This window comes from Artemia sp. Qi Xiang Cuo, chromosome 9 (assembly GCF_049724085.1).
Source record: "Artemia sp. Qi Xiang Cuo chromosome 9, ASM4972408v1, whole genome shotgun sequence".
In the NCBI taxonomy this organism is placed as follows: Eukaryota; Metazoa; Arthropoda; class Branchiopoda; order Anostraca; family Artemiidae; genus Artemia; species Artemia sp. Qi Xiang Cuo.
This window is the reverse complement of record NC_142802.1, coordinates 66002537-66025585: the sequence shown is the minus strand read 5'-3', so window position 1 is coordinate 66025585 and position 23049 is coordinate 66002537. Positions and strand designations below refer to the sequence as shown.

At 36.0% G+C, this 23049-nt stretch overlaps 1 protein-coding gene across 1 annotated transcript in view; it reads right to left on the bottom strand.

The window, feature by feature from the left end:
• LOC148948955 (uncharacterized) overlaps nucleotides 1-8850 on the bottom strand; it is a 76276-nt gene extending 67426 nt beyond the window's left edge. The window contains exons 1-3 of the mRNA XM_089095068.1: nucleotides 8739-8850; nucleotides 3779-3940; nucleotides 1696-1846 (exon numbers count right to left, since the gene is read on the bottom strand). Of these exons, the coding sequence (XP_088951194.1) occupies nucleotides 1696-1846; nucleotides 3779-3940; nucleotides 8739-8850 (425 nt within the window). The remainder of the gene's footprint in view (nucleotides 1-1695; nucleotides 1847-3778; nucleotides 3941-8738) is intronic.
• Nucleotides 8851-23049: the final 14199 nt, after the last annotated feature.

The window sequence follows — 23049 nt, the reverse complement described above, 5'->3', positions numbered from 1 at the left end:
GATACTGTCTTTTGGCAACCTAGATGCACATAGTGCATTCTGAATTATTTCAATATCCCCTGAAAGCTTTAACTTGATACCCTCAGGCATTCTTGAGATATTATAGATACGACCTTTTGACAACATGGATGCACATAGTGTCTTTGGATTTAGCTCAACATTCCCCTTAATATCCCCAGAAAGTTTCAACGTTATGCCATTAGCTCGTCCAGGGCTATTGAAGATATGCCCTTTTGACAGCCAGGATGAACACAGTAGATTTTAATTAATTACAACATCCCCCTCAACATTATTCATAATTTCAACTTAATACACTTAGCTGATCCTGAAATACTGCAAATATGACCTTTTAACAACATGGAGGCGCATGGCATAATTTGATTCAGTTCAGCACCCCCCTTAATATTCCCTGGAAGTTTCAACTAAATACATTTTGCGATTCCCAAGATATTACACAAGCTTCCTTTTTCAATGCAAAACATATGCTTAAACATTTCCTAATTTACACTATTTACGACCCTTGCCTCAGGGTCAGTGGGGTCATGTCACCCCCAGAGCCATATTTACTGGGTGTTTTGACTATTTTGAACACAATAGGTATCTCAGAGTTTTTATAAAATGTCTTTGGTGGGGTTCTAGGGGGGAAGTGGTTAGAAAAAAAGTGCAAGAAAGGGGCGCCAGTTGCCCTCCAGTCACTTTTAACTCATAAAGAGCGTACTAAAACCTTCAATTTTCAATTAAACAAGCCCACTCCACCAAAGTTTTCATTACCACCCGTCCATATGAAGGCAAAATATATGCAAACAATGCCTTTGACATAAAGGTATATTTGATATAAGAGGCTCTGGGGAAAATGATAAATAAAAAGAATAGAATGAAGTTATGGCTCTTTACCGCAAAACCCAGGAGCGTTGCCTCTGAACTTATCCAGAAATATCCAGGTGATCATCAAAGAAGATCTAGGGCAGGCGATACCAACTGAAAGAGCCAGGGCAAATAACCAATAGCAAAGAAAATAAGCAATGATGACATCATAAAAGCTGGTGAAGAAGGTTCAAAGGAAGGGGTTAGATTATGGAAACATTTAAGTATCGACACTGCCCTAGCTGCTTTTTGAAACGACTAGGATGACGATATATTTTTAGGAAATGGACTTTTCAGGCCTCATTCTTGGATGAACCAATATTTGTTGCCAATTTTTTCTTATGGATTTGGGTCCCCATGGCCCGAGGACAGAGGGCGTAAGTTTCCAGCGCATAGAAAAGAATTTGTAGTCCATAGATTAATATCCAGAATATGGATTTGATAGAATCGTTTTGACTTTTACTCAGTGCGTTATGCATCACGTGTACAAGAATTTATTTCGAAAAGGAAGCGGTCTTCATTAAAGACCTATAAAACACCCCTTCACCCACCATCAAACCTTCCAACAAACCCCCCCCCATCCGACTATGCGTGAACTATTTTGTGTTAGGAAACAACCTTTTTTAACTTTCAAGCTTTTTTAATAAATCACATCAAACAAGACATCAACTTTTAACAAAGTTATAGTAGAAACGCAAAAAGAGAAAGAGATAGTAGAGAAACCAGAAATCAGAAAGAGATAGCAGAAAGAGAAAGCAGAAAGAGATATTAGAAACGCAGCTATATAAAAGCACGGTTTTACGAGTCAATCAAGAGCCAATTCTAACTTACTCAATTGATCTTTGGCTTTGACGAAGGGATTCCAACTGTCTTTGAATTTGAATATTTCGATCCAGTTCAGATGCCCTTGGATTCCTCGGTCTTGTACTTCTTCCTTGTGGTCTTCCTCGCGACACTATCCCTGGATTCCAATAGCCATAACCTGATTAAAATCGTAAAAAATATGAAAGGATAGACAATATAAAACGAACAGAAATTAATAAAAAAAAACTTTTTCCACAAAATAAGTTTTTTAAAGAAAAGTAAAGAACTCCATTAAACCAAAGATGAGCAAAAATAAAATCAAATAATCTACTAAGCGCGAAACTACCACAAATCAGCATCGATAAATAAATGAAGCCCAAAACAAACCAAAATTACAATAAATAACCAAGTCAACCTCAAAACGAGCAGAAATTAACAAAAGTTGGGCTTAAAACCCCTATGCCTTCCCAAGGCCAGAACATAATTTGCACTTTACTGAAAAAAAAACAAATGAATGTGCATTGTCAGTTTAATATACATATACTGATATTTATCAATCAAAATGTTAATATTATTTGATTTACTAAAGTTATGAAAGTAAAAACATTTATATTTTTTCAGTAAAGTGCAAATTATGTTCTGGCCTTGAGAAGGCATAGGGATTGTCTGCCCGACTCATGTTAATTCCTGCTTGTTTTTAGTTTGACTCGATTATATATTGTAATTTCTGCTGGTTTTGGTTTTCATTTATTTATCGATACTGATTTGTGGTAGTTTCACGCTTGGTAGATTATTTGATTTTATTTTTTGCTCATTTTTGGTGTAATGGAGTTCTTTACTTTTCTTTGAAAAACCTATTTTGTGGAAAAAGTTTTTTTAATTAATTTGTGTAAAAAACGACATTCGAACAACAACAAAAAATTATATACATCAATCACACGAAATTCCTTTCCTTGCGACATACGGGATTGAACCACGAAATCTTAAATATAGCCTTGTCCACTGCGCTATCGCAAGGCACCCTCTAGTTTGATTCTTTTAAGAATCTGTTCACTTACTGTTGATACAAGAGTTATAATGACAGATGACAACCAGTTTTTAAATGTAGTGTGCAACAGTTTTGAGCATTTATTTACATCAATGGACAGTTCAAGATATGAAAAGGTATTTTTTCTATATAACAGAGGAGACAGCTGACAGAATAGAAACCTACAATTTATATCCAAATTCACCGTTTTTTTTGTTTTTTTTTAATCTGGCATATCGTCGCACTTCTGTCTAGGTACCACACGCCCCCAATATCTGGATGTAATCCTAGACAATATTAAAATTTGCTGTTTTTTTTTTTGTCTACAAGTTAGCATAATGACCTGTGGTTGACGAGAAACAAGTGCCAAAAGTCATGGCCGTACGGAAGGGGGGCTGTGGGGGGCACCCGCCCCCCCCCCAGAACATCAAATATACACTAGATATGGCTGAAAAAGCAAATGGTTGAAAAAGTAGTTGAAAAAAGGTAGATAGCTAAAAAGCAGTTGATGAAAGATAGATGGTTGAAAAAGCAGGAAATAAACTGCTAAAATGACAGAATAAAAGTCAAACAAGAGGCAATTATCCATAATGTCTTGGAAAGATTAAGTTTTAATCCAAGAAGATTGATTAATGCTGAATCTTATTGATGATTTATTATTTTTGGTGCTTACTTATTAATAAAGATTTCATAGGTATGATAGAACTTGCTGGCAATGTAAGGTTTTGTGAACTGCCAATATAACTTCAGCCTCCCGCCCTTCCTCAAATAATCAGCTGCCCCCCCCCCTAGAGAAGAAGCTACGTACGCCCATGCCAAAAGTTATGATAAGCACCCAGTGTCCTACAAAAGTTGCCGATTTTTTTTTCCACAAATTGATATTATGAACTAATTGTCGCAAAAATTGATACAAACCGCAAAAATTGACAAATTTTTGTATATGTCCATTTCCACCACCTTTTCCAACTTTTCGGCGTCCAACGCTCACTATCCACCAACTCGTGTACACCTCAGGGACCCATGCGGGTCACACAGTTCTGCCATGCTTTGCACAGTTTCTGCCATGCTTGACATTTGCCATACTTGGCACAGTTTCCAACATATTTGGCTTACTTAAGGCACGAGTGGCATGGGCCATCAGGTCTGCGTGTTTTCTGAAAGTGAGTACCCCTTCAAAGTACCACTGGGCTATATCTGAGCCTATTGAGGGATGAGGGGGCAGGGAGAAAATTGTAATGGTAGCAGCTATTATAATATAATAAAAAAAATACTGCAAGATCTAAAACAGAACTTGTCAGCCATGACAAAAACAAAGAGAAAGAAATCTCAAGATGAAGAAAACAGACGGGACCACGGCCAGAAGAAGAAGAAGTAAAAATGGTTTCAGGCTACCATTTCTGGATATTTTTTAATTAAATGAGATAAAAATTTGCTATTCTTGAAAAAGAAAACCTACACATCGCGAAAGATATCTAAATTTTTAATTTAGAAATATTAAATATTAAAACTATCCAGTTTGATTTTATTTGTACTTTCAAAGACTGTTCAAGACACACATAGTTTTCAGTGAAGCGCCAACGAATAATATATTTCTAGCCTCATAACTAACATATTTAAGAAACTCATTTACCACGCTATCATCACCTGGACCTTATTATTTTTGAATCTTTTTAGTACTGTCACTAATTCCTCCTCACAAAATAAATCTCCCTTCACATCCAAGGTTTAAAAACTTTCTCATTCTCTTCTATATCTTTCTTATAACTCTATAACTCTATCCCAGCTGTACTTTTATAAAATCTGACTTGAACCGGTTAAAGACAGGAACGAAGCCACAATTGGTAATAAGGAAAGAGTTAAAGAGAGATGGGCATAGCATTATGAGAATGCGGCAAACCAGGATAGAGTTGTAAGAAAGATGTAGAGGAGAAGGAAAAAGTTTGTGAAACCTTAGATGTGAAAGAAGATTTATTTTATGAGGAAGAATTAGTGACAGTACTAAAGGATTAAAAAAAAGCACGGTCCCAGGTGCCGATAGTAAATGAGTTTCTTGCATATGGTGGCTATGAGGTTATAAATAAGTTACTGAAGATAATGAACATGGTTTGTGAATAAGGGAAAGTACCTAGTGATTTTAGAAAAACCCTAATTAAACCCCTGTATGAGAAATATGATAAGGGTCAATGTGCTAATTATCAGGGGCATCGTTTGGGAGGGGCAGGGGGGGCATTTGGCCCTCCAATAATTTGGATAAAAATATTTTATTTATACCATGCTAATTTAATATCCGGATCCTGACCCCTCTGGCCCCCCCCCCCCCCAATGCAAATGCTGTAGATTCGCTCCTGATAATTATAGAGGTATTAAGAGGTATGTAATTATAGAGGTATTATCTCTGTAGGTAGCAAATTACTTATTATAATGGAAATTTTTAGACTTAGAGATGCTGTAGACGAAGTTTTAAGAGAAGAACAGTGTGGTTTTAGGAAGGCTAGAGGATGTGTCGACCAAATTTTCATTCTTAGGTTACTAATTGAGAAATCTCTGAGTCATCAAACACCTTTAGTACTCAGTTTTATAGATTATGATTAAGTGTTCGATTCAGCTGATAGAAGAACTTTGGCGAAGGTCTTATCCTTGTATGGTATACCAGACAAATACATTAAAGTGATTTGTGCTATGTCCGAGAATACCACTGCTGTCGTTAAGGTAGGAAATGAGGTTAGTAGCTGGTTTCAAATTACATCAGGAATAAAGCAGGGTTGTGTTCTATCCCCATTTATATGGATCATTTTCATAGATTTAGACTTAAGGAGCACAGGAAATCCAATGGAAGAATATGGAATCAAATGGGGAAGAAACACTTTACTGGACTTATATTATGCTGGTGATTTAAGCATCCTAGATGAAATTGTGAACAAAATTAATGAACTTTTAGAGGTTTTGAAAGTTCAGGGTGCTAGAATAGGTTTGAAAATTAATGTTAAAAAGACATAGTCACTAAGGCTACGAATAAGTGAAGAGGAAAAGGTGACGTTGGGTAACGAAAAGATCGATCAAGTCAAACAGCTTCACGTACCTTGGTAGTATTAATAGTAAAAATGGTGGGAGCAGTGAAGATGTTAAAAGTAGAATAGGCAAGGCTCAGGGTGTTTTTTCACATTTGAAAAACAGTTTTGAAGAATAGCAAGATAAGTTTTAGAACCCAGATTACAATATTGGAAGCTACAGTCATGACAGTGGTAAAATATAGTTCTGAAAGATGGGCGCTCCGAAAAACGGAGGAAGATTTGCTAGATATTTTTCAGAGAAATTGCCTAAGGATTGTTTTGGATACCCGGCTTACTGACCGCATTTCAAACAGTAGGCTGTAAGAAAAGTGTGGTTCAATCCCGCTTTCTAGGGGTATAATGAGAGAAAGGTTGAGATGGCTAGAGTAAGTTCGGCAGCTGAAGGGTGACAGATTGTCAAAGATAGTCCTTTTCAGCCAACTGTGTAGTGTAGGACTAAACAGAAAGCAGGTCGTCTGCGGTTGAGGTGGGAGGATGTCGTAAAGAAAGATTTAAGGGAAATGGGAACTCGGGGGAGGGTGTAGAGACAAATGCTTTGAATGGATTAGGATGAAGGATGGGCGTGCGTCAGCTGTGCTGGCCTTAGACGGCTTGCTGCTGCGATGTTATTTTTCCTTAAGTACATGCCTTAATATCAGAAATAAGCATATAAGTATACGGGGTGGGGGTGGGGGGGGGGGGGTTTAAAGGCCCCATTTGCCCCAAAATATCGTTGTTTTCACCATTTAAATTCATAAACTTGAACACAATATGCCAATTGTTTATGTCCTGACGAATTTTCTACCCTCTTACAAAAAAAGATGAATCCTTAGGTGTTCTCTGCTCTTGTATTTAGTAGATCCAGTACTTATTATGTTCATTATAAGTCAATTAATACCTAAATAATTAATTATAAGTCATAAAACTCAATTTCGGTAATTATCTATTCATTGAATGATTTAAACTTCAGTCTCACTTAATTTCTAAAATCCCTGAGATTTCTGAGATCCCTATATTTTTGAAATCCCTGTCAACTATTAATATCCAACGGAACTTATTAAACTGCATCCACCGAGGCATGCGAAAAAGGATCAGATAGCCCCATGCCTCTAATATACTTTATTCATTTGGTAAATATATACCAGATTCCACTACTGATGTAGGGACAAGGTGAATGCACTATTCGATCCCTGTGTTTTTGCCATTAATAAATTTAATAATCGTTTTACTCAAAAACACAATTTAAAGCCATTAAATGGACCCTACACTTAATTCCTTAATTTTGGAAACTTATTCTGAAAACTACTTAAGAAGATTTTAAAATATTTAGTTCTATCATTTCTAAATGCAGACTGCTTCACTTTAACGAGAACAAGCAAATAATCATAGCGGATGAAGCGGATTTGCCAGATGTTTTCCAGAGAAATTGCTTAAGGACTGTTCTGGGTACCCGGCTGACTGACCGTATTTCAAATAATAGGCTGTATGAAAAATGTGGTTCAATATCGCTCTCTAGGGCTATTAATGAAAGAAAGGTTGAAGTGGCTAGGGCACATTGTGTGGATGAAGGATGACAAATAAAAGTTCAAATAGGGATAAAATCCTTTTAATAGACAGTGATGTAATAGTTTACTACTGATGTTTTACTACTGTTTTACTACTGATGACGGTCACTGTATATGTGACCGAAATATCTGGTATTTTTGTGAATTTCTATTACATCACTGTCTATTAAAAGGATTTTATCCCTATTTGAACTTTTATTTATAGTCATGGAAAAGCAGTGTGGTCTCCAAAATTATCTATGAAGGATGACAGATTGCCGATGATTTTCCTTTTTGGCCAAACATCTAGGGCTAAACGGAAAGCAGGTCATCATCATCTGGGGTGGGAGGACGTCATAAAGAAAGATTTAAAGGAAGTGGGAACTTCATGGGAGGGTGTAAAAGGGATGCTTTGAATAGATTGGGATGGAGGACGAGCGTGCGTAGCTGTGTTGGCCTCAGGCAGCTTGGTGCTGGGGTGAGTTGTTAGAAGTAGTAGTAGTTTACCCTCTTTTGCTATTATTTTAAATAGCCTTCCGCGGCCAAAATGCAAAATAGTGGCCGAAAATTACGCTTGTTTTGAATTCTGATACCCCACACGTCCCCCAAGGCTCTGACCTGTGCCTAAAGTGCTAATTTACTTTACTTGAATTAACAGCTTAGTTTGAAATACTAAGGTCAACTAAAGAAATCCTTTAGTTCAAGTCAACTAAAGAAATCTTTTACATCCGAATTGAAGAAAGGGGGGGCGTCCTAAATCCTATTTTGTGAGGGTTCTAAATCATATTTTAAATAATCATTATTATTTTTGAACAAAAGAATATATTTTTGCTCATTCATATAATGTACGCCCATGAAAAGATTATATTCTTGGATAAAAGGCCTAGTAAAACGATTATTTTTTATGAATACTATTGGTCCGTACATTTTGTTAAACTTGACTTTTATATACCTTAAGCTCGACTTTCATAAAAGCTATGAAATAGCAAGATCAGCAAAAGTTAAGCCTCGTTTTCAAAAAACTGTTCAAGTATTGTAAGTAGGACAGGAGTCGTCACGAAAAGGCCTAGTAAAATGATTATTCTTTTATATAAAATATTAGTTCACCCCTCTTGCGAAGCTAGACCTCTACGGGCCTAAAGCTAGACTTTTATAAAAAGCTATTAAATAGTGAAATAACCAAAAGTAAAGAACTGTTTTCAAAAAACTGTTCAAGTCTTGCAAGTAAGACAGGAGTGGACTCCAGTCACAAAAAAGTGCCGATTCACGAAAATGCTAGGGGGAAGGGCAAGGATTTTTTAGATTTTTTAATGAAAATAAATAAATGAATAGAAAACATTTCAAAATTTTTAATGAAAGTACCAAAAAAAAGCATTTTAAATATTTAGGAAAGGGAAACATTTTTTTTATGAGACTGCCAAAATGATGCTTTTTTCCTAAACTTCCTACACATCACTCCCCAACCAATTTGTGCTCCAGGAGTGGGATTGAGAAGCTGAAAATAGCTTCCCAGGTGATGGGTGTGGGAAGTCATGGCGGTAGATTCATCTCTAGAAGTCATACTATATAACGCAACAACTTTCAGATGCAGCAAAAAGCCGCTTTTCTACATTTATCAAATATTTTTACATATTTAGTTTTTGGCTAACATAAACTTCTTGAGAAAAAAGAATAATAACAAAGAAATGCATCCTTTTTTGTATCATTTTCTTTTTTTTAATACGCTGGATAATTTCTGCAAACAAGGGGAATTTCCTCCACTAAAGTTACTTGGAAGTAATCAATACTACGCAAATTCGAAAAAATACTATAGTATATTTCGTCACTTATTTTCTTGTGTTTAAATGTTTTTGTTTTGTCTTTTTTTTTTGTTTTTTTTTTTTAACACCAGAAAGAGAGTATGTCAAAAGGCATTTTAAAAAAATAAGCAATTTGTAGGCCTACCCTGTAAAAAGTTCAAAATATAGGGCGACAACAATATTTCAGTCACTAGAACTTGATATCAGACCCTTGGGACATGTAGCATTATTGCAACACGGGAGAATTGAACAGTAACAGCAAGGATTTTTGAACAGTGGAATTTGTTCATAATCGGTGCCATTATTTCCAATTGCTAATGGATAGAGTCCATTTATAAGCGCAATAGATTTGAATTCAGAAAACTTTTGTGTTTCATTCTAAAAGATCAGGACTGATGTGCAGTTCTGCACATCAGAACTTGATGTCAGATCCTTATACGACAGAACATAGGACAATGAGAAGCAAATACTGTTTAATTCTCATCAAGATCTGTGGCTGAACCCTCAGAAATATTGGAAACCTCAATCTAAAGGTATTAGTTTTCAGTAATGATTTATAAGGGTCAGCAATAATTTGCCTAACCCTACTAAAAAAATTCAAAGAGTCAACCATTCAGAGGGAACTTATCCCTGTTTTTCATAGCCCACGAGTTAGAAACTTATTTAGCTGAATTATTAACAACACTATTGCTCAAATAGGAGCCGCTAAAGTACTGCCTTGATTACATGTGTACAACTTCAAAAATAGAAATGGATTTTGGGAGTACCTGGGGTATCACGGACTCTCTGTTGATTGGGGCCTTCATCACTTGAGGTAGAACTTGATTCACTTCTTTATCTTCGGAGTTCAACTGCAAAAGTACAAAGATTAAGTTGTCTGTGTTGTAAGATTTCAATACTCATAAGTAAAAAGCGACTCAAAGCCCCAAAAAGGCTGAGCACAGTTAATACTATATACCAGCAGTAGTCAACCAATTGACACCTATGGTCATACTTACAAATCAATAGGGCATCCCCACAGTTTATAGATAGGGGCTGAATATTTAACATTATAGCATATTCTAAGAAGACAATCAAAGTAACAGAAAGTAGCTTCAGCAACAGACAATACTCCTCACCACCCATCATGAAAGCTAGAATCACCGACCTTGAACATTGGACTGAAATGCCTAGAGCTGGACTTCCACTGTTACATTCTTCCCCCCCCCCCCCAGCCATGACGACTAAGACACGCAAAGACAAACACAGCAGGAAAGGGGGATCCTTGTTTTCAAGAATAGCTGTCTTGCAGGATATCAACTAGAGGGACGACGTAACCAATAAGAGAGGTCACTATATCACGCCAGCAAAGATGGAACCACTTAGGACATGTCATCCGTAAGGCGGAGTTAGAGTCCCTAAAACGATGCTGGAGTGGCAGTCAGAGGAAACGTAAAGAAGGATGAGACCGAAAAATACGTTTCAGCGCATCAGCCAGCTGAACTTAAAAAACATCCACATGATAGTCCATCGCCAGCGGAAAGACATTTGGGCAACAGCACATGAGGAATGACTCTTTCTGGGTGCCTCTGGTGGCACAGAGGGAACTAAGGTCTAAGTTAAGGTAATGGAAAAATGTCGTAATCACTTTGAGCAGTAATTTAAAAGTCAATCTAATCAGTTATTTTTTTTTTACTTGATATTTTTTTTATATCTGAAATTCCCGTTTCCCTTAAATCTTTACTTTACGACATCCTCCCACCCCAACCGAGGAGACCTGCTTTCCGTTTAGCCCTGAACATTTGGCCGAAAAGGACAACCTTTGGCAAACTGTCATCCTTCATCCGCAGAACGTGTCCCAACCATCTCAACCTTTCTCTCGTTATAACCCTAGAAAGCGGGATTCAACCACACTTTTCGTACAGCCTAATGTTTTAAATGCGTTCAGTCAGTAAGGTACCCAAACAAATCCGTAAGCAATTTCTGTGGATAACACCTAGCAAACCTCCTCTGTGTTTCAGAGCGCCCATGCTTCAAAACCAAATTTGACCACTGTCATAACTGTAGCTTCCAATATTCGAATCTTGGTTCGCAGACTTATCTTCCTATTCTTCCAAAAAACTCTTAGCCTTGGCTATACTACTTTTAACATCTTCACATCACCCAGCGTCCACTAATAACAAACAAATAAACACGCATCCGTGATCTTTCTTCTGGCAAAAAATACCAAATTCCACATTTTTTGTAAATAGGAGCTTGAAACCTCTGTTGTAGGGTTCTCTGATACGCTGAATATGATGGTGTTATTTTCGTTAAGATTCTATGACTTTTATGGAGTGTTTTCCTTTTTTCCGAAAATAAGGCAAATTTTCTCAGGCTCGTAACTTTTGATGGGTTAGACTAAATTTGATGAAACTTATATATTTAAAATCGGCATAAAAATCTAATTCTTTTGAAGTATCAATTGATATTAAAATTCCGTTTTTTAAAGTTTCGGTTATTATTGAGACGAGTCGCTCTTACTATACAGTTCGTTACCACGAACTGTGTGATATTATCAAGGTAAGTGAAGCTGTCCATTTGATTGATCTTTCTGTTACCCAGAGTCTATTTTCAAACCTACTCTAGCACCTTCAACTCACAAAACCTCTAAAATTTCATTCATTTTGTTCACACTTTCATCTAGGATGCTTGAATCACCAGTACAATCTAAGTCCAGGAAAGATTTTCTTCCCCGTTTGATTCCATGTTCTCCCATTGCCTTTCCTGTGCTCCTTAAGACAGAGTCGATCAAATGATCCATATAAATGGGGATAGACCACAACCCTGCTTAATATAAAACCAGCTACTAACCTTATTTCTTACCTTAACCGCAGCGATGTTATTCTTGTGCACAGTACTAATCACTTTAATATATTTGTCTCGTATACCATACAAGAATAAGATCTTTGCTAAAGCTCTTCTATCAGCTGAATCGAACACTTGCTCAAAATCTATCAAACAGAGGACAAAAGGTGTTTGACGATTCAGACACTTATCAATTATTAAGCTAAGAGTGAAAATTTGGTCGGCAAATCCTCTACACTTCATACAACCACACTGTTCTTCTTTTAAAACTTTGTCAACAGCATCTCTAAGCCTGAAAAATATCATCATACTAAGTAATTTGCTACCTACAGAAACCAGGCTAATACCTCCTATAATTACCACACTCACTCTTATCACCTTTCTTATACAGAGGTTTAATTAGGGTTTTCCTGAAATCACTAGGTACTTTCCCTTTTTCAAAAATCATATTCACAATCTTCGATAACTTATTTCTAACCTTATAGCTACCGTATTTAAGAAAGTAATTTGAATGACTATCAGCAGCTGGGGTCTTATTATTTTGTAATCCTTTTAGTACTGTCACTGATTCTTCCTCGGAAAATAAATCTTCTTTCACATCCAAGGTATTACAAACTTTTTCATTTCCCTCTATATCTTTTCCTGTAACTCTATCTCGGTTTAGTATATTCTCAAAATATTCTTCCCATCTTTCTTTAACCCTTTCTTTATCACTAATTGTGGCCCCGTTCCTATATTTAACTGGGACAAGTCCAGATTGACCACTCCCTCTCAATTTATTAAAATGTCAGTACAATATTTTACTATCATGCCGTCTAGCTGCATCTTCCAGATCCTCGGCAACTTTATATATGGTCTCCTCTCCACACCTGCTTAGATCATATTTTAATCGTTTCTCCATTTTCTTTATATTCCTGTGATTTTGTATGATCTATTACTCAGATAATTATTGTATAAACCCATTCTGCTCTCTATTAAACATATAGCATTTTCACTAATAGTCCTAGCTGCGTTCCTAGCTTTCTTCCCGAAGACACCATCAGCAACTTCACAAATTATTTTACAAAAATTACTCCATCCATCTTCTGCATTGTCAAACTTTAAACTCTCAACGTTGGTATTCAACTGTTCCTGGAAAATTTAACTCAAATTCTCATCTTGGAATCTACCATCGTCATAGCTTCCAAGAAGGAAGTTACACTTCCGAAGTTTAAGCTTGAAATTAACCCTATACGCTACTACATGGTGATATTTACTTTTAAAATCAATAACAGCATACCTATATATCCTAGTACCTTGTATTGATCCAGCCAGTCTCTGGTTTATAATAATAGTACCGGGAGCCCGGCGGTTTCACCGCCGGGCCTCAGCACTCGCCACTATCTCGTATATTCTCGCATCCGGAGAATACCTTGGGATATTCTCGCATAAAAAAAAAAAACGATCAAGATAGGTCAAAATTCAGAGAAAAATCGTTGAGAGCCTTAAATTCGGTTTTTGCAAATGACGCCATGTACTATGTTAGTACATCATATAAACATTTCTTATGATACTATATATCACATCATATAAGTATTTTCTTATAATTAGGATGTCACATGAAGCATATATGTGTTTATTAAATCTCCAATACGATAGTAAATAATATAATATAACATCGACCGGAAGGCCCAAAAAACAAAAATTTGCAGTTTAAGTTACTATAAATGATGATTTTTTGGAACTAACACCTGAACTATCAAACGTGATAAGATGCGAAATTCGACAACCTGGACCATCAATTGTGAGAACACCAATCCCGACAGTTGAAACAAAAGCCATTCAAAAATTGTCTGCGGTAATCGAAATCCAAAAGCGTGCAAGCAATGACAATAAAAAGCAAAGAGATTGGCGTCTCTAAGACATAAGAAAACAACAATTAAAACGAGTCAAAAATGAAAATGAAGAGCAAAGACACACGGGGTTAGAAGACATACGACACCGAACAAGTGAGGGAATCAAAAATGAAAATGAAGAGCAGTGAGTCAATGAAAATCAACCTGGACAGCAAGAATAAAAACGTGTCAAAATTGAAAATGATAGCAATGATGATTGGGTTTGGGATTTTGACATGGATTAGGTGATCAATGCCTACCATACCTTTGTTAAAAAGACAAAGCTTTGGCGATATGTATTTCATAATGACGAAAGATAAGCCGAGGTGTAACGAAGCAAACAAATTGAAAAATATAGCGATGATGACTGGGTTTTGGATTTTGCCATAAGGTGGTCAATACCTGCCATACCTTTAAAAATCAAAATATGGACTGTATAAATCGTTGGGAGAAAAAGAAGTTTCTGTCCCACCACCTAAACAATTAAAAGAAACAAAGGTTTGGCGATATGTCTTTCATAATGACAAAAGACAAGCCATGGCAAAAGAATAAGTTTTTGTCCCACCACCTCAACAATTAAAAGAAACAAAGGTGGACGTCAATGCCTTCCATACCTTGTAAAATTAAAACCTGGGCTAGATAAATCGTTGGAAGAAAAAGAAGTTTCTGTCCCACCACCTGAACAATTAAAAGAAACAAAGGTTCGGCAATATGTCTTTCATAATGACAAAAGAAAAGCCAGGGCAAAAGAAGAAGTTTTTGTCCCACCACCTGAAGAATCAAAAGAAAAAAGGTGGTCTTCAATGCCTTCCATACCTTGTAAAATTAAAACCTGGGCTAGATAAATCGTTGGAAGAAAAACAAGTTTTTGTCCCGCCACCTGAACAATTAAAAGAAACAAAGGTTCAGCAATATGTCTTTCATAATGACAAAAGACAAGCCGAGACAAAAGTTAAAGGTCCAATAAAAAAAATGTAGTCTTACAAAGGCAGCACTTTCAATTTAAGATCCATTTGGACGTCACGACATCAAGAAAAGGCTCAAATTGTCTGTGTTTAGAAGACAAGCGATATTGAGAATCTATATGTAGAAGCCTGCCGCGTGCCCCATACCTTTCTTTAAAAAAAACAAAGGGTTGGCGATATGGATTTCACATGTATCCAACGATTTATCATGTCTATATTTTGATTTTCAAAGGTATGGTAGGTATTGATGACCTTATCGATGTCAACCGCGTGTCTTTGCTCTTCACTTTCATTTTTGACGCGTTAATTGGTTTCGATTACTTCAAACACATCAGTAATGGCCTCTTCTATACTTTCCCGTATTGTTTCCGTCACAATTCATGGTCATGGTTGTAGAATCTCATGACGTATCACACTTGATGGTTCAGATTTTGGTTCCAAGTATTCATCATTTATAGCAACTTTAACTGAAAATTATTGATTTTTGGGCCTTTCAACAGACATTATATTATATAAATAACTGTTGCGTTGGAGACTCGATAATCTTTTTTATGCTATACATGACATCATATAAGAAAATACTTATATGATGTCATAAGAAATGCTAGAATCTCTATATGTGTACTATAGATATTTCAAAAGCGTTCGACAGCGTCAACCACATGCAAGCAATGAATGCTCTACTGCTGAGTGGTGTAAGTGCGAGCATAGTGAAAACATTGAAATTCTGGTACGGAAATTCAATAGTTTCTGCCGAATGGAAAGATAGAACATCAGATACCGCCAAAATCAAAAGAGGCGTGAGGCAAGAGAGCGTTCTTAGTCCTCTCATTTTCAAACATGCGATTTCCAAGATTCTGGACCGCATCTCGCCCTCTCTTGTACTTCACGGTACCCACCTGTCTTACCTTGCATACGCTGACGACGTCCTTCTGCTCAGTTGATCGAAAGCTGACTTACAAAATAACCTGAGTCAACTCCACAGTGACTTTCTTTCTATCGGGCTCTCTATCAATATAGAGAAGTGCGAGTTTTTTAACCTTCAACGCACCTAAAAGTGAATCTGTGACCCCCGGCAATCATGCAGTCCCTGCAGTGTCTGAGCCACGATATCTGGGTATCATGATTGCAGAAACGATCGGTAAAACCAGGCAATCCATCGTCAAGCAAACATCCACCGCCATTAAACGTGCTTACGGGTCTGCAGTGCCGAATCGCGGACGCTACTCCAGGAAATCTCTAGCCTCAATTTAACGTTCAGTTTGCCAGCCACATGTAATCTACCTTGCCGGTGCATCCCATGTGCCGACAGTGAGAGACTGTGAAAAAATCCGAAAGTGCTACTATAAGTATGCAAAATTTTTACTTTATATATCCAAGCGATACCGGAATTCTCAACTGGAAAAATATGGACTTCCGGAGCTGTCCAAGCAATGGTCGACCATTCGGGACAATTCAGTGTTCAAAGTCAGATTGATGAGACATCGTTTTTCACCTGCATTTGTTTGAGTTTCGTATCTTTATTTTTATTTTTTTTTAAGTTGGTTTCCTTTTTATTTTTTGTTGCGCTCCACTATAATCTTTTTGTAGATGGTGGGTAATTAAGTTATTATTATTATTATTATATGATGTACTAACATAGTACATGATGCCATTTGTAAAAAACCAAAACTAAGGCTCTTAACAATTTTTCTCAGACTTTTGACCTATCTAGACCGTTTTTTTTTTATGCGAGAATATCCCAAGATGCCAATTTTCCCGAAATAATATGGAACCGTTTTCGAGAACAAACATATATACACAATTATTGCTTACATATAAAGATAGTATGTATATGTATATATTATTATTATTTATTGGAAAACCCGTCATACAAAAAAAGGAAAAGACGGAGCAATAAGCAAAAAAAAAAAAAAAACAATACACATAAACTTAGGAGTTATACATGTGGTTTTTAGTGACGAACGCTGGAGCTAAGCTCTAAATCAGCACTTAGAACAAATTACACAAAACGAGAAAGAAAAACATAATTATGCACTGCTCTGTAGGTACGCGACATGTTTCTTTTCTTTTTTTAGGCTCCTAAATACTGAACAACATAAATAATATGAACATCATTGCATCAAGCCGTAATTGGTATTAAAAAAAAAAAAAAAAAAAAAAAAAAAAAAACTATCAAAAGTGAATTAAAAAAGATATACAGTAGATAATCATATTAACTAGTCTAAATATGACAAGAAACGGTAAAAACAGTTAAACGACACTTGCGCCCGCTGGTCTTGAACTCAGATTACTCTCAAAAAATGATTCATTTTCTCCGATACAAATAAATAACAGAAACACTGAAATCGTTAAAACATGTATAAGTTTAACACGTTAATTGAATAAATGTGATTGAAAGAATAGATAACTAATAAACACTCTATTATTAGTAATGTATTAACTATATTATCAAAAACAAAAAAATTGAAATCAATTTGAGAATAACCATTGTCGCTCAGAATGGACCCGTACGAAAATACTAAATAATCAGTCAGTTTAAAAAACTGCAACAATTAGGCTATACTAAGCGCGAAAACAAACACTTAAAAAATAAAAAAAAAAAATAAATAAAAAAACACAACAAAAACATCTTAACTAATGGGCCAATACTGACAACCAGGGATGATTCAACTTCATTAAACGGGAATTATAAGCACGAATTTGCTTTTCCACAGCTATAATGGGGTCAGCAATGCTGAATTTTCTAATCAGATAAGAATTGCGCGTCCAAGAGCGAAAACGTAAAAGATATTTTGCGAGCCGGAAGGAAACAGACTGAATTTTTGACGTGTCAGAATTTGTTAGTATTTTCTAAAACGGCCATATGTACAGACAATTTGGTAGAGTGACAGAGTTAGAAAGTTTCGATAGAAGATTGCTGTTGAACCGTAACTTATTAGTTACAAAAGAAGCATATGATAACCCAACTCTACGCTCAATGTGAGAAATTAATAGTTGTCGCGTGTGCATTACTGACGAACCAATGGGAAGACCGAGGTAGGTGATATGATCTACTGGCTTAATTCTACTATTTCCGAGAGGAATATCCCCAGGCGACGCTTGCTTGCAATTGTAGAATACAACTTCGAACTTTTCAGCATTGAACTGAAGACCTAGTTTTGCATACTCAGATTGTAGCGTTGCGAAAATCTCGCAACGCTACAATCCCCCCAATATTGCCCCCCCCCCCAATAATTTGGAAAAAAATTATACAGTCCATGCCCCATGACTATCCAGACATGAACCATTACCTTCATATCTCCTTTGTCTTGGATTTTCTGGCTGTCGAGAAGATTCAGGGGCTTCATCTTCAATGTTAGCCGAGGGTTGAGATTCGTTGTTTCCAGTTGGGCCAGAAGACTCCAAGTCATCAACCTTAAAAAGCGTTAGACCATTGAATAAGAACAAGTGAATTCAATAGTTGGGGGAGGGGGGGTCAAAAGATTTTTTCTGGCAGCGTGCATTTTTAAGACACAATATTTCTTTCTTTCTTTTTCTTAGGCAAAAGAACTTAAAATCTAGGTTATATGTTTAAAATATTCAAGTACACTTCTTCTTTCGTTCATTTTCTAAGCCACAAAGAAACATTTTTTGGAAGAAGGGGGGTTGGATGTTTTTCAAAGAGAGATATAAGGAGGAAAAGTTCAATTGGAGTATATTTAAATGTTTTTTTATTAAAACTATAAATTAGACTATCTTGATTTAGTGACATCATGATGAAATAGATTGACAATATGTTCAATCATTTTTTTTACGTGAGGTGATAATACTACTACTACTGCTATTAACTCACCGTAGCAACAAGCCGCCTGAGGCCAACACAGGTACGCACGCTCCCCTCCATCCTAATCTCTTCTAAGCCTCCCTCTTCACACCCTCCTAGGAATTTCCAATTTTCTTTCAATCTTTCTTTATAACATTCTTCCACCCCAACCGCAGACGACCTGCTTTACGCTTAGCCCTAGACGGTTTGCCGAAAAGGAAAATCTCTGCCAATCTGTCATCCTTCATCCGCAGAACGTACCCTTGCCATCTCAACCTTTCTCTCATTATAGCCCTAGAAAGTGGGATTTAACCGCACTTTACGTACAGTCTACTGTTTGAAATACGGTCAGTCAGCTAGGTACCCAGAACAATCCGTAGCATATATTGAGGTGATAATAATGCTCTAATTATCTCGCTTTAAGCATATTTTCTGACAACGTGTGAGAATTATTTTGATTCCTTAAAGGTTATCAGAAGCAAACAGCTTATGTCCCATGTAAGTTTGAAAACTCCTAAGGTCTCTATTACCTTAGGTCATATAAAGAGATAGGGAGGCGGGGATAAAATCAACGTCAATGGAGCATACAGGAATTTGTAACACCTTGAAGTGTTTTACAGTTCGGTGTCACCAAGGGTCGTATCCAGGGTTTTTTTGGAGGGGGAGAGGGTACAAAAAACTTTTTTTTTCTGGGGGGGGGGGCATAAAACATGCCCCCTAAAACCCCCCACCCTCTGGATACGGCCTTGGTGAAACCTATATGAAACATTTTAGGACAGTGTAAGTTTTTTTTTTTTTTTTTTTTTTTTTTTTTTTTTTTTGTATGCAAGTAACATTGCTTTGCTCTTTTTTTTTCGGTGTCACTAAGAATAAAATAATTTTAAACAAAGATACGCAGATTTATATTAAAAAAATAAAATTATCCTATTATTCAAGCAAATTTGCTGAGTATACAACTAACATTGTTTTGCTTTTATTTTCTATTATTTTTAGGCGCTGTTAAAAATAAAATAGTTTCAATCAAAGATACGCATATTTAAATCATCTACAATATTACTGTTGTGCATATGAAATATTTTTTTGCACTTTTTTTTGAGCTGCAAAGAGACACAAACGCTCAATCTAGCATAAGACTGAGCATAAAGCTCAGTTCTGTTTTTGTTTTGTTTTTTTGTTTTTTTGTTGTTTTTTTTTGTAGGTTCTTCTTCAAAGCCGCAAGGAAATAAATGTATTCAAAATAAGATTTTATATTTTATAATATTTAAATACAATTTTATTGTGATTAAGACTTTTCTTTGCCCCTTTTAGGTTTTATTTCACGGCTACAAGGGAAGGACATACAGCCAATTTAAAATCTTATATTCTTTCATTCTAAAAATTATTTTATTGAGCAAAACAACTTTTTTTTAAGCTTTTTAGGTTCTATTTCACGTCGTTGGTGGGAGAAAGGTTCAATTCAATCTAGTATAGTTTTAAGAATTAAAAGAAAAGAAAACTAAGAAGAAAATTCACATTTTGATTTTTCCTTTTTTCCATTCGAGCCATTTGGGTTATTTGAGCCATTCTATATCTTCTTAAAGACATTCTATAACTTGGAAATCATTTTGCAAGCCTCAGCCGTGGTTGACCGTCTCAAAGACATAGGGCACATTAGCGAATTTTCCAAGCTCCACATGGAATCCCTGAACCACTCAAATTGTTCAAATAATAAATCCATTAAGCTAATTTTCATATTTTTCCTAGCAAGTAGCTAGTACATTTTTAGGGACATTCTTTTCCTCAACTTTAGAAAGACAATTCTGCTCTGTTCAGTCGAAAAAAGAATCACACTTTCTAATGATGTAGGTTTAATTAAATCTGAAAATCATTTCTCTGGCACAAAACGGGAGAAGTTAAATGGTTTTTATAAGATTTCTGGGAAATTAGGTATCGGCTTTTAGTTTTCTGTCGTTTATTCGGACCACTTATCCAAGCTATGACAAGATCGCCCAGTCAATTCTAAACAATTTGGTCATCCGAACTAAAAAATTAACGAGATAGGGCGAGATAGGCCCCTGCAAAAATCGAGCATCCACATTCGGCAAAAAGAATTTTAAAGGCTTTGCAGCCAACAAAATGTAGGCTTTCTCAAAGTCAAAAGTGACGACACGAGATCAATTTAAGGTCAGTAGATTTCTAACTATTAAAAAAATTAACATCCTATTGAAGAAAAGTATATTATAACTTACTAAAACATTTTTTGAGTACATGACTTTTTTTTCTTTAAGGTTTCGTTTTCGAAGTGACAGAGGTTGAATTTAAGGCAAGTAGATTTTTAAAAACAGGAAAACAAATTTTGTCCATCGTACGACTGACATTTCTTGCATTTTTTTCGCTTAGACTAGCCTTTTGCAAACCCCCTAGTCCCCCCTCCACTGGACTCGAACTTGCTTGGCTGTTTTGTACATTCAAGCACTCAACAGTTCCAATATTTGTCCCTGAAAAGCGAGTTGAACTGTTACGTCGAAATTTCTTCAGGCTCAAAATTTAATTGTTTCGGAATCGTTCCAAAAAAAAATTGTTTAAAAAAAACAACAAATAAGACCTGGCCTTCAAATAAAACCACCATAGACCTTCATGAAATGTGCCTTAAATATAGGATAAAAGCACAAAATCCACTTACTGACGTAGCCCAATGGAATAAATTCCTATAGCGACTTCTCAGAGATACATAGCGAGAAAGCAGATCTTGATAACGGGCCCGCAACTGACCCGAATTTTCTTCTATATTTTCAGCAGCAACTGTAGGTCTCTGTGATCCCACACTCTGTGCTGTCGAAATTCTACTCTGCGAGGTCGGATTCCAGATTGCTGTGATTAACCGTGTTCCTGTTGGATCAAACTCTACATACCTATTGGAAAATAAAAGGTCAATTTCAATACTTTAAATATTCTTTAATAAAAGCTTTCCCACCAATATTCGGTTATTTTCTTTTTTTATTCCCTTAGTCTATCTTGTGTTTTAGTTTTATTTATAACTTTTTTACTATTTTTACTTGTTATGGTATTTGATCATTGCGATTGATTTTATTTGTAATAAAAGTTGGTTTTATCCCTTCCCCTCAGCCTCTACTCTCTCCCGGAATATCGATTGTTTTTTCTGTTTTTCTAACAATGTGTCTACGATTTCCATTTTACTCAGAGGCGTCGTTAAGGAGAGAGGGCACAAGGGGAGGCATTTGCCCCCCCCTCAATATTTTGGAGAAACAATTATGTAGCTTTAAAACTATCGCTCGTTTTAAGTTTCAACTTTGTTCTTTACTTTGAGCACTTAATTTATTTTCAATTAATCCAACCTCGTTTTTAATATAAAAAAACACAAAAATTCAGTGATCCATTACACTTCCTAATATGTTTCGTCTTAATATCTATACAAATATACCGGCTTCAAAACCTTATCATCAAGTAAATCGGTGAGTCTAAATAATGGCAAATTGCGAAAATGTACTATACTTCCCGTGTCGTCACGTTTGCTCAGGTCAATTGTTTCCCCTGATAGGTAAGGGTATTTTTCTTCCTAAAATCCAACAGTTCATGATAAGATTTTCTTGTTTTAAAACTTTCAAAAATGGATATGAATACACCCTCTACATCTGCAAATAGGACAGAAATGGAATCACTGAAAAACAAAATCATTGAAAACAAAACATTTTCTCATTGAAAAATATGAAAAGAAATCATTGAAAAAGAAAATAAGACATAGTGCTATTTATAATATTATTCCTACTATAGCTAGATAGGTCAAATCGTTTGTAATTTAGTCACAGAAGCTAGTAGGGGGAGGTTCGAGCTTATTTAAATCACCATCGCCCACCCTAAAACATATTTACAGTACACTACTGTCGTCTGCAGCAACGCATTGCTAAAAAGTAAAAAGCTGAATCCATTACTTAATTTATGTTTGGTTGAAGCGTGTTGTTTATTTATGTATTTTGGTATATTTTTAAATTTATCCGAGTACCTTAACATCTTTGCTTAATAGTAACTTTATGCTTAATAGTTACTATTTCCTACTGAAGACATAGGGAAGGAACGGGCTATCTTTACTTTTTAGCCGCTTGGTACATCCCCTCCCATCAGGTGGAAGAGCGCGTGCACATGGGGTCCCAGGATCAGGACAGCTATGGGGTCCCAGGACATATTCTGTAAATTATTAATTCAGAAAAAGCGTGTCCGTAGGCTCAGCGATGTAAGATGGCGAAACTTTCGGTTCCTAAACCAGTTCTGTACAAACCAGATTTGTCTAGCTCTCAACTTTGATGTGTTTTATAACGTTATTAAAATATGATTTGTAAGTATAATTGGTTATAACAGGCTAATATAACCAATAGAGGGCAGAGCTCCTTATTTTCTTTCTTTGTCTTAGAACCAACTTTAAAAAAGCAAGACTTTGGAACAAGAAGAAGGTATTGAAAAGAAATTTGATTCCCATATACATCTTCTTATAGTAAC